The sequence below is a fragment of the Solanum stenotomum genome, chromosome 9, assembly GCF_019186545.1.
Source record: "Solanum stenotomum isolate F172 chromosome 9, ASM1918654v1, whole genome shotgun sequence".
Taxonomy (NCBI): Eukaryota; Viridiplantae; Streptophyta; class Magnoliopsida; order Solanales; family Solanaceae; genus Solanum; species Solanum stenotomum.
This window is the reverse complement of record NC_064290.1, coordinates 1860930-1873612: the sequence shown is the minus strand read 5'-3', so window position 1 is coordinate 1873612 and position 12683 is coordinate 1860930. Positions and strand designations below refer to the sequence as shown.

Sequence of the window (12683 nt, the reverse complement as noted above, 5' to 3'; positions counted from 1 at the left end):
ATGTGTATTAGAATAAATTGTTAGTAAATAGTCGAGTCTCGTCTAGTTTACTTATCAAACTTGTTGTTACTTTTCTACTATCTTATTTTTCAATGTTAGTTTATTTGTTGTTTTTCTTTACTTCAGGTATCGTATTATTTGTCGTTGCTACTCTTCTTAATTATTTCCAACATTATTTCTTTAGTACTATATTTGTTTTATATGCTTGATTTTTTATTTATTTTACTTGATTTGAGTGTCTCTACCTTCACAAGATAAAAATGAGGCTACTTACACACCATCCTCCTCATACTCTACTTGTAAAACTACCATGTATATGTTGTTATTATTGCAAATTCTTTTGCTTGTTGTAGCCACCAAATACATGGCTGATTATATATATCCCTCAAGTTTTGGAAAACCACTTACTTGTGGTTAATTAATTAATATATATATTTTCGTCTTATTTAATTATTAAATTATGGTAAATTAGTATGATCTAATGCAAATATCGAGGGAAAATAAGGTCTTTTTTGATGTTCAAGATTATTTAGTGAATTTGTGTTGAGCTTTTAAAATATAGAATGGTAATTGTGCTCCGTACTATGGTTATTTATGAAACTTTTTTCTTTTTAAATGTTAAAGCCTCTAACTTAAACTAGGACCAGAAGAAAAACATTATTTTGAAAACTTTTCTACTCATGTTTTAGAAAGGGAAAAAGGTCAAAAATATCGTTAATCTATTGGAAATGGTTCAATAATACTCTTCTTCTACCTTTTGGTCTAAAAATATTTTCAATCCTAGTTTAATTGAATTAAATTCTTTTACTAGTTAGTTAATTATTTTTATTTGTTCTAAAAGATAATTTTTTATTTATTTAAATTCTTAATATTAATTTAACCAAAATATTTAAATTTAATGTAAAATAAAATAAAGAATTTATTGTGTAAAAATAAACGGCCAAACTTTGAAAGATTGAAGTTTTTTTTAAAGATGAAATAAAGCACAGACATGAAATGTAACATTAAAGATAGTCTTACCACTGTATAGTAAGTCGCATTTTCCACAGCATGTAAATAATGTATTGTTATTATATATTATTTATTAAAAAGTAAATTTTAAAAAAAATAAATATTGATATAATTGAATTTTGACACGATAATTTGATTATAATTTTAAAAAAATTTAAAAAATATATTACAAATTAAAACACAAAATAATAAGTAGTACTAATCATAAATTAAATTACTGACAAATTTATGTATCAGATTCAAAAATCCACTTGCAAAGTTTGACACAATGAAAATTTATAAGCTTCTCAAAAATGCATATCATCAATCTCTTTATCGAGACATGAATTTCATCAACTAACTTATTGTTTCACCAATATATATTATTATCATCTAATCAACCAGACATATTTTGAGCCATCTCAAATCTCACATTTTAATAAGTCAAAACGATAATTAATATATATATATATATCATAATATAAACAACTTTTGTTGGTCCGTTTTCTTTTCTTATATTCGTGTTGTCTTGTGTGAAAGACAAAACTCTTTATTAATTTTATTTTATTTATTAAATACGTAAAAAAGATCGTAAAAAGACATGAGCTCGCACACACGAAAAATGAGTTCTTGAAGGTAAAATTGGTCGATATCCCCCTTGCTTGTGAGTCCTTGCAAACTTTTTGATTGTCATAACTCCCAACTAATTTTTCTTCGCACGTTCTTGTTCTAGGTCTATATAAGCACCACCACTTGTGAATAACGAGCGTAGGGAGCAATTAGTTAAAACGATTGCATCATGGTCTAATCAAAATTACAACGACATTGTGCTCAATATCAATATTGTAGAATTTTTCTATAAAATAGTTCTAGTTTTCACTAATAACAAATGTCGGGGATAGACAAAATTTACCGATCCTTAATTGAAAGTTTTGAGTTCAAACTTTAAAAATAAAGAAATTCTTATCAAAAAACACTTTCTCTTTAATGGATCTTCCACACGTAAATTTGAATTATTTAGATTAACAAATTTGCATATACTAAATGAATATAAAACAAATTTTAGCTTAGATTCAAACCAATCAATATAAGTTTGAGAATCAAGTAGTAAATTTTTACTCTTTTATATATGTTGTCAACATGAAGTATTTTTTTTTTCCTGAATTTATACCACTAGTGACTAGATAGAGTGTCTAGCAATTTTTTATTAAGATAAAAATCCTCAATAGAAATAAGTACAAGCAAAATAAATTATTATCGCCTTATTAAACATATTAAAATAATAGTAGTTGAAAAGTAATTTTGATAAGTGAAGTGACTCATTAAATTTTATAGTTTAAATACGGTTAAATAAAGATAATAATACTAAAAGTAATACTAAAATAATAGTACTAAATTATGTTGGAACTGATTTGATGTGAAGATAAATTTAAGATTCAAAGTTTATGAGTTTTACATTAATTTCAAGTTAATTATTATACTAATAATTGATTTCTTAATTAAATATTTATAAATATTTAATTTAAACATTTAAACAAAAATTACTGAATTATGTGAAATCGTAATTGAGCTTCCATATCCTTCACAAATTACTATATAATTTATTTCATCTAGAAGATTAAATTAAATAATACCAAGTTGAATGATCAAGATGGAATATCTAGGATCAAAGTTGAGATTAAATTTATATCTTCGATCAAAAAATATAATTTTAATTATGAGATAAATTAATAAAATGACCTCTAAAAGTACCAAAACGTCAGATAATTAGATCGAGAGGATACTTTTTTTACTTATATATAGAGACAATATAACTTTTTGTTGTCATTAATTGCATATTATAACTTGTAGCAGGATACCCTTTTTTTTAGGTTTTGCTATTATTACTAATGACTTAAAACTTATTATGGCAATATAATTAATTTTACTGTTACTCTTATTTTTGTAAATATATGTAAGAGATTAATATAATAAAAATAAAATGATATAAAATAGAAGGATAAATAAAGATAATTAATTAAATTAAAATTAAATTAATATTTTCTTAAAGATATGGAAAAGAAAAACATGACAAATAATAAATCAAAGAAAATACTTTATTTAGGTGTTTTGTTAGTTTTTTATTACACTCTCTCTGTAGGTACTGTAATTTCATAAGTAGGGTATGAAGAAGGTAGTGTGTACACGAATTTTATCGCTATTTTGAAATGTAAAAAAACTATTTTCGATAGATCCTCAATTTAAGAATATTGCGTAGATAGTTAAACCTATTTTAATATTTTAATAGTTTAATTGATGATTATTATCTAATCCTAATCTCATTTCACGTTCTCCTCTATTTTTATAAGCATATAAAAAGTTGAAATTCTCTTTGGTATCTTTTCTTTCCCTTGCTTTACCTATCATAACAAGACGAAAGTCCTCATTAATAGATCCATCTTAATTACCTAATCATAACCGTCCACATGGCTCACCTTTTTCATTATTGGAAACTCAAATATACCCAATGGGTCCCACATATTATTCTAACCCTACAAAATACATTAAAAACATCATATTATAATGTCCCCATTCACTCATTTCTCTGTATCCTCTTTCATTACTTTACTATGATATCCGTATTAATATATTTATTTGATTTTAACTTGACATAAAAATTTTAAAAAATATTATTTGTAAAATTTTAAATAATAAACTAAAAATACATAAAATATATCTAGAATGTCTTTTAGTCATATGCTCTTAAATGTTTCATGCCGAAATTTAAAATTGGAAAATTGCCAAAAACAAAAAAGGAAAAAAGCATTCATTACGAAATTGAAAAAGGAATATAAGACAAATAAAATGAAAACAAAGGAATAATTTGGTCAAAAATCAATCTAATTTATATATATTGACCAGAAAAAATAAATAATAAATCTGTCGAGCTATTTGTGCGAAAATCCCTTAAGTTTTTACTACCAAGTCTCTATCCTTTCTATATCTCTCTCATCATTATTCAGCGGTCAAGATTATCTTCAGACTGAAGTGGGTCCATCATAATTCAGCTTCCTACCAATAATAACACGCCACGTGTAAGAAGATACATAGAATTGATATGTGAAGTGAGGCAAATGTAGAGCATGAGCTGCTGTTTTAGTTTATGTTATGTTCTTACCAACTAAGGAATCAAAGAATCTTTGTTGGGTTTTAGACTTGTAGAGAAACAAGAAGAAGAAAAAAACACCTATAAGGGTTAAACTGGTCTTTTAGATTTTATCAATCAAAGGTAAAAAAAGTATGTTGAAGAGCTACCTAATCAAATCTTTCTTTAGTTTTACTGTTTTCCCATGTTGGGTTTTACCTAAATCCTTTTTCCATTTGGGGTTTGCTTTTTGTGATGAAAATGGGTTAAAGATTGGATTTTTAGTACATGGTGTTGATAAAGATTGTGTTTTTTTGCTTTGGGATGTACATTTATTTGTGTTGTTGTCCTAGTACCATTTTATTTTCAGAATGCCCTCTTTTGGGGTTCTTGAAAAAGCTGAGATTTTTTTTTTTCTCTTTGGGTTTTCAGTTTGAGTTGTTATTGGTTTGTAAATACTGGAATTAACTTTTGTAATTCCCATTTCTTGATTTAGATTGTTGCTGTTATTTGTGGATGTTATGTACAAAACAGCTAATTTAAGCTGCTAGAAAGTTGTTTAGTTGGGTGCTGCTTGATTAATTTGTCTCCATTTTGGGTGCAAATATTAGTAGACGTATATGGGAAGCAACTGAAATTTAATGACTTAGTGCCTGTTTGGATGGGCTTTTAAGCTGGTCAAACTGGCTTAAAAGCCAGTTTTTGGCTTATTAGAGTGTTTGGCAATAATCGAAGTGACTTATTTTAAGTCAAAAATGACTTATTTTAAGTCAAAAGCCAAAAGCTAGGGGGGGAGCTTTTTTTTTTTTAACTTAAAAGCCCTTTTAAGTTGACCAAGTATATTACCTTTTTGCCCTTAATTTTTTTATACAATTTCCAAATTGCCCATCTTTAATAACCCTAACATCGATCTCTTTCCCCCATTCTTTTATACGATTTCCACTGGGCTGCTGAGCTTCTTCTTCCTCTTCTCCCAATTTGAAGGTGAAGATCTAAAGCTTGAAGTAAGTTTCTTTCGATTATCTTTTTATTAGTTTTCTTCCTTTTCTCTTGATTGATAGCGATAATATCATATGTAGGAAAAACTAAATCAGCGTGAAACTTTAAGTTTTCTTGATTATCTTTCAATTTTTGTTTTTTTTATTATGTATTTTTTTTGTGCGTCTTCTGTAGTTGATTTCGTTTTGTGTATTTTCTGTTTTGTGTACTTTCTGTTTTGTGTGTTTTTTTGGATTATGTATATATAATTTGATTGTGTGTAGTATATATTTGTCATCTATATAAAATTATGGAAGTAGTTATTTTCAATTTGTTTTGTGTATTTTCTGTTTTGTGTACTCTCTGTTTTGTGTTTTTTTTTTGGATTATGTATATATAATTTGATTGTGTGTAGTATATATTTGTCATCTATATAAAATTATGGAAGTAGTTATTTTCAATTTTCTTATCAATTCTAATCTTCAGATCAGTTATACCATGTCGGAAACAAAAACTAATGCTAAGTGGGATGATGATGCTCATCTCAAATTTATAGAGTTATGTGAATTAGAGATTAGGAAAGGAAATAGACCAAACACTCATTTATCTAGAGATGGATGGAAAAATACGATTAAAGCATTCTATGAAAAAACGGGAAGACGCTATAAAAAAAACAAATGAAAAATCATTGGGATGGCATGAAAGCCGAGTGGACTCTTTTTAAGCAATTGATGAGAGGAGATACAGGTATAGGATGGGATGCCACCAAAAATACAATTATGGCAGATGATGATTGGTGGAAGCGAAAAATTAAGGTACATTTCTCACATTGTTTTATATGTCTTTTTATTTCTTTTATTGTTACATTTTTACTTACTTAAATTTGTTGTTTCATCTTTTGTTACAGGAGGATGTTCGATATAGAAAATTTAGGAATAAGGATCTTTCACTCATATGGTTTCGCTATGATGCGTTATTTTCTGATATTGTTGCTACGGGGGAAAGAGCACGTGCCTCAAATCAATCCCAATTTTTTGAAACTGAGGTAGATTCTGACGATGAAAGACCAAATGGTATTGATAATGATGATATGGAGAACTTCATTAATTTTAATAATGAAGGGGGTGATGAAAGTGATGATCCACAAGACATGGATTCTACTATGTTTCCTATACCATCATTAAAAAGACCAAATCCAACTGATGGTATTGGAACTAGTGATCAAGTGAAAAAAAGTAAGACAAAATCTACAGCTGCATCAATGAAAGAAGATATGCACTCTTTAGTAGAGTTAATGTCTAACAAAAGTACTGCTACATCTCATGCGGTAGATGATCCCACCATTGATAAGTGTATGGATTTTTTGGCAAACATTCCCGGTATTTTTGAAAGGGGTGAAATGTACAACTATTTTGTGAACATGTTTCTTAAAAAAGACATTCGACAAGTGTTTCTTAAGATGCCTACGGATGAAGCTCGAAAGTCTTGGATGGAGTATAACTATCAGTTATACCTTAAGAAAGTGTGAAGAATGTGTTGTTATAGAAAAAGTAATTTTATTATTTTATGTTTGACATTATGCTTGTACGCATGAACGTTATTTATTATCTTTAATTTTGTTTAGACATTATGATTGTATGGTTAATTTTTTTAAAGTAAAGTCCTAATTTATATAAATGTGTTTGTTGTGTTGAATTTATGTAAATGTATTTGTTGTGTTGAATTTATATATAGGTATTCATTTTGTTGAATTTATACATATGCGTTTGTTGAGTTGAATTTATATATAGGTGCTTGTTATGTTGAATTTATGTAAATGTATATGTTGTGTTGAATTTATATATAGGTGTTTGTTATGTTGAATTTATATATATGTGTTTGTTGTGTAAATTTATATATAGGTGTTTATTGTGTAGGATTTATATAAAAATGTATGTTGTGATTGAATTTATATAAATGTATTTACTAATATAAAGTAGTAGAATTGAAATATTTATTGTTGATTCAAAAATGTTGTAAGTAAGTAAAATATATGTGTCATTACTTGTGAAATAATGAACTTTTATACTCTTGATTTTTTTTAATTGGAGATATTTTTATTTCTAGTTAAATGGAGGATTTGGACTTTACCATATCACCCCATTTAAGTGATTTGTTATATGAAGAAGATGAAGAACTAGAACAAAGTAGGAGAGAGCAAAACAAGAAAGAATGGATGGCTCTATGCCAGATAGCAGGTAAATACATTTTAATGTATTATGAAAACTATTTATTCAAAGAACCTTGTCGTACATCAAGGCGTTCCGGGTATATATTTATTCAAGAGATATTACAAGGAAATGAAACTCGTTGTTATGAAAATTTTCGATTAAAGAAGGTGGTGTTTGTTGATTTATCCAAAGATTTAAATGAAAAATATGGACTTAAGCCCACGCGTGGAATGTCTATACATGAAATGTTAGGCATGTTCTTAATGACTTGTGCACATGGAGTGGGAAACCGAATGATACAAGATATCTTTCAACATTCGGGGGAGACGGTTCATAGACACTTTCATAGTGTTTTAAAAGCAGTTTCTAAGCTTGCAAGAGACATTATTAAACCACATTTAAATTATAATGATGGTGTTGGAGCTCACAAGCCATGTAATGAACGATATTTGCCTTTCTTTAAGGTAAGTAACAACCTTAAAGGTCACTCAACTTCATTGATTTGAGTTCTAATTTGATATTGAAGTCATCATGCTGCCATTTCCAGAGCTATCTTTTGCTCTTTGCCCACTCTTGTTGTTGGATTAATAACTGCTCCTATTCTCCATATTATCATGTTATAATCATCATGTATTGAACCATTGACACCATTCTTGTTATAAGCTAATGAAAATGCTATATGATGATGAATCAATAAGAAATAGAACTTTATTTGATATAAAATAAAGTTCAATGACTTTGTTAAATAAATTGTGCAAGTTGAGTGACCTTTTAAGATATTAAACTCCTATATTTTTTTAGTATTACTTGTTATATTTCTTTAGCTTACATGCCTATATTTTTAGGATTGTATTGGAGCACTTGATGGCACACATGTCAAAGCTAGATTGCCACAAGGTCAACAAATACCTTATATTGGACGTAAAGGTTATCCGACTCAAAATATCCTTGCTGTTGTGGATTTTAATATGTGCTTTACATTTGCATGGGCTGGGTGGGAAGGAGCGGCTCATGATAATCGTATATTTGGTGACGCTCTTCGTAGAAGTGAACTTAACTTTCCACATCCTTTAGGAAACAAATATTATTTAGTGGATGCAGGATATGCACATATGAAGGGATATATGGCTCCATACAAAGGAGACAATGTGAGATATCATCTTCCTGACTTTCGTCGTGGTGCAACAAGACAATTGCGTGAGCCAAGAGGACACATTGAAAAATTTAATTATATGCATTCTTCATGTAGAAATATAGTAGAGCGCACATTTGGTGTTTGGAAAGCAAGGTGGTCTATTTTGCGAGATATGCCTTATTATAACATTGACACTCAAAGGGACATCGTACTTGCTACTATGGCCATTCACAATTATATTAAACAAAAATGCAATGTGGATGATGCCTTTCAAACAGCTGAGGATGAGAGATATATTCCATCGGTTGACTCCGAATTTGGCACAAGTTCAAGCACTAACAATATAGAAGAAAATATGGAAGAACAAAGTGATACTTATTGGATGGGGCTTCGTGACATGATTGCTAATGAAATTGGTAACGTTTGATGTTTGTATTATTTTAGTATTTCCACTTTTATATTAGTGAAGTGTTCTCTGTCATTTTGATATTTGTATTTGAATCAAACAACTTATTTTTGAAATATGAATTTATATTCCTCTTATAAATAATTTGTGGTGATAAAGAAGTATGTGAATGATAGACAATTATTATTACTTTATGAATGAAACTAAAATAAATCTTAAATCTGTCAAGTGATCTATTCAAATTATATATTTTTAAAATCTAAAATAAATTGAACATATAAAATTAACTTAAATAATAAATTTATATTCCTCTTATAAATAATTTATGATGATAAAGAAATATGTGAATGATAGACAATTATTATTACTTATGAATGTAACTAAAATAAATCTTAAATCTTTCCTTTTATCTATTCAAATTATATATTTTTAAAATCTACAATAAGTTGCGCATATAAAATTAACTTAAATAATAAATTTATATTTCTCTTATAAATAATTTGTGATGATAAAGAAATATGTGAATGTTAGGAAATATTATTACTTATGGATGTAAAATATAAATTAATTTTGTTTTAATTTATTTTTAAGTATAAAAACCTTAAATTAATCAATTTTTTATCATGTTAACAGCTTAAAGGGTATTTCAGACATTTTGATTAAAAAAAGTGTTTACCAGCACTTATTTGCCAAACACATCAACAACTTTTTTTTCAACTGCAGCACTTTTATCCAAACACATAACTACTTATTTTTAAAATAAGTTCCAGCACTTTAAAAAGTTACTTTTTAAAGTTACTTTTTTTAAGTCAATCCAAACGGGCTCTTAATAGTATAGCATCTTAAAGATTGTTATAAAAATAGTGATTTTTTAGGTGTTTGTGCTCTGAGTGACATAGCAAAGAAATCTTCTCTAAAATCATTTGTTCTATGAGTGAATGACATGTTTGTTTATATCCGCAGATTGATATATACTCTTCTCTGACTGGGCTCTCATATGTACATTGTTGTCTAGGCGTTTGGTATGAGTCTTACTAGAGTTTACGATGCTAGCCTAATGTCACGTCCCGTCACATCACAGTGAAATTTTGTGTACGAGTAGGGGCGGAAGGGTCTAGAGTTGTGGAGAGGTTTCCGGAAGACTCTAAAACCCTTTAGATTATTCAAGAAGGCTAGAGAATTCCTTAGAATTCTCTAGAATAATTTAGATAATTTCCAAGAAAGCCTTGGAATTCTCTAAAGTGTGTAGAGAATTCTAGAGAGGGGCTTTTATGTAAATAAGTTTAGGAACTTAGAAAGTAATTTAAAATTGTACTTTAGTCCCTAGGAGTTAGTATAAATAGGTGGTGCCATTCATTTGCAAGGCATCCAATCATCCAAGTTGTAAAGCAATCTTCCAAAACTCTCTTTGTTCTTTCTAAGTCTTTCCTTAAGCATTCTCTTAACGATCCAAGTCTTAAAGGCTTCCTTGAATTTACAAGATCTTGAAAGAGTAGTGAGTAAATTGTCAAGGGCCGCACGGAACTTTAGCCAACACTCTAAGTCTGTGACAACGTGGTATCAGAGCGAAGGTTTGATACTAAGGGAATGGCAACCGAAGGAGACGTAAACCCCGCTAGCACCATCAATATCCGTTCGGATGGTGGAAAGAAGGCCCGAAAGGGAAAGAAGCACCAAAAGAGTCATGAGGAAATGCTGTTGGATCATACACCAAGTGAGGCGCTAACATCTCATCCACCTTCGACCACCGAAGCAAGTGACGATGAACGTGGCGAGGAGCCTATTGACGTCACCGCTGGAGAAGAATGGGTCGCAAGGGTTGAAGTGGCGAGGCAAGCCGTGGAGATATTAGGTCGGCGTTTGAACGTGGCTGATGGCAAGTTCAAGACTCTTGAAGACTTCACCCTTGAAGAGACCGAATACATCCGCAAGGAGTTGGAGGGACGTCAGCGGGCCGAGTTTGAGATGAAGGAGGCTATCACTTCCTTGGAGTGTCGGCTCATGGAGACATTGAGCACGATTAAGACCATGAAGGCCGAGATGAAAACACTCAAGGAAAGTGGGGCAACTGAAGGATCATCGTCGCTAGACCGAGATAGGGAGGCCAGGGTCGAGGCTCCCAAGCCACCTATGTTCAAAGGCGTCTGTGACGCGCAAGAGGTGGAGAATTTCCTTTGGCATTTGGAGAATTACTTCAAGTGCAACGGGCTGAAGAGCGACGAGAGTAAGATCAACATCGCTGTGTTGTATCTTTCGGGGATGGCCATGCTATGGTGGACGAGCAAGGAGGCTGAGATAGGGAAGGGGACGTGCACCATCAACATCTGGGAGCAGATTCGGGAGGAGTTCAAGAAAGCCTTTTTCCCTAACAACGTCATCTATGAGGCGAAGCGCAAGTTTAGGGAGCTGAAGCAAACGGGCAGCATTCGCGCATATGTGCAGGAGTTCACTACCCTCATGCTTCAAATCCCTAACCTCACGGATGATGATATGTTGTTCCACTTCATGGATGGGCTGCAAAATTGGGCCAGGACAGAGTTGGAACGTCGGCAAGTCAGGACCATAGATGAAGCCATCATGCAGGCCGAAGCTTTAACAGACTTTAGGCATGAGAAGCCCGACAGAGCCAGAGGAGAGGAGGCAAGAGGTAGTCATGACCATGGTGGGGGAGATCGTGGCGAAAGCGAGGAGCAGTGGCCACATCCCAAGAAGCATGACACCTATAAGTCCGATGGCAAGAAGTCTGGACATCATGGCAACACGGAGAGGAAGACAGAGGTTGCCAACATAGGTGGTTACTACATATACGGCGGGCCGCATGGTTATGCAAGGTGCCCTGAACTGAAGAGCCTTGGTGCCATCCTGCGAGAGCGGAAGGAGAAAGACGCCCAGGAGCAAGGACAAGGCGAATGGACGACGCAGTTGGGCTTGATAGGACTATGCGGAGCCATCACGAAGCAGCCAGAGAAGCCAAGAGGATACGACGCGTAATATGTCGACCTTAAGATCAATGGAAAACCCATTTGTGCTTTGGTCGACACGGGTGCAGAGGTCAATCTCATGACCAAAAAGGCAGCAACGAGGTTGGGGCTGAGTTACAGTTCAAGCAATGCCCAACTCAGGACGGTCAATGCACCCCGACTCCTGTGAACGGAGTCGCGCATGGAGTGAGCATCACGCTAGGCGAGTGGCAAGGTAAGGCCAACTTCACTGTCGCTCTTTTAGATCTTTTTGACATAATTCTTGGGCATGAGTTCTTCCAGCAGTGCCATGCAGTGATCGACCCTTACCTACAACGACTTCTAGTCATGGAGCAAGGAAGATCATGTATGGTGCCCATGGTTAAGGTATCGAAGACGGAAGGACAAGTCCGTCTAACAGCCCTACAGCTCATAAGAGGCCCTAAGAAGAAGGAGTCGACACATAGAGCCACCATTGCAAGTTCGAAAGAAGACAATGGCGCAAAAATGTCTCTACCACCACGCACGAAGAAGGTATCAAAAGGGAACAATGTCGTGATGCCAAAGAAGTTGCCGAGGCGCGCACATCCTAAGAAGGAGATGAGCCATAAGTCCGAGTTAAGAGGGATATGGAAGACGTTGAAGGAGTTGGCAAGGGCCTTGATCGAGTCAATGGACTATTGGTCGCACATGCACAAGGCTCGGATGATGGTGTAGCGGTAATGCGACGCGGTCGTCGCATCAATAGGTGGGGGAGAGTGTCACGTCTCGCCACATCACAGTGAAATTTTGTGTACGAGTAGGGGCGGAAGGGTCTAGAGTTGTGGAGAGGTTTCCGGAAGACTTTAGAACCCTTTAGATTATTCAAGAAGGCTAGAGA

At 32.4% G+C, this 12683-nt stretch overlaps 2 protein-coding genes and 1 pseudogene across 5 annotated transcripts in view; all 3 read left to right on the top strand.

The window, feature by feature from the left end:
• Positions 1–12683, top strand: part of LOC125877872 (ubiquitin carboxyl-terminal hydrolase 15) — a 106861-nt gene that overhangs the window by 27332 nt on the left and 66846 nt on the right. For 2 of the 4 annotated variants that reach the window (XM_049559152.1, XM_049559150.1), the window contains exon 1: positions 4083–4267. The exons of 1 other annotated variant lie outside the window; for it this stretch is intronic. The gene's annotated coding sequence lies outside the window, so the exon portion shown is untranslated. Of the gene's footprint in view, positions 1–4082; positions 4268–12683 lie in introns of those variants that run through there. One more of the 4 variants, XM_049559149.1, reaches the window with a different exon arrangement.
• On the top strand, positions 5591–6620 carry LOC125877875 (L10-interacting MYB domain-containing protein-like; annotated as a pseudogene).
• On the top strand, positions 7566–8866 carry LOC125876090 (uncharacterized). Its single transcript, XM_049557206.1, has 2 exons — positions 7566–7766; positions 8148–8866. Exons 1-2 carry the CDS (start codon positions 7566–7568, stop codon positions 8862–8864), a joined length of 918 nt encoding a protein of 305 aa, XP_049413163.1. The 3' UTR covers positions 8865–8866.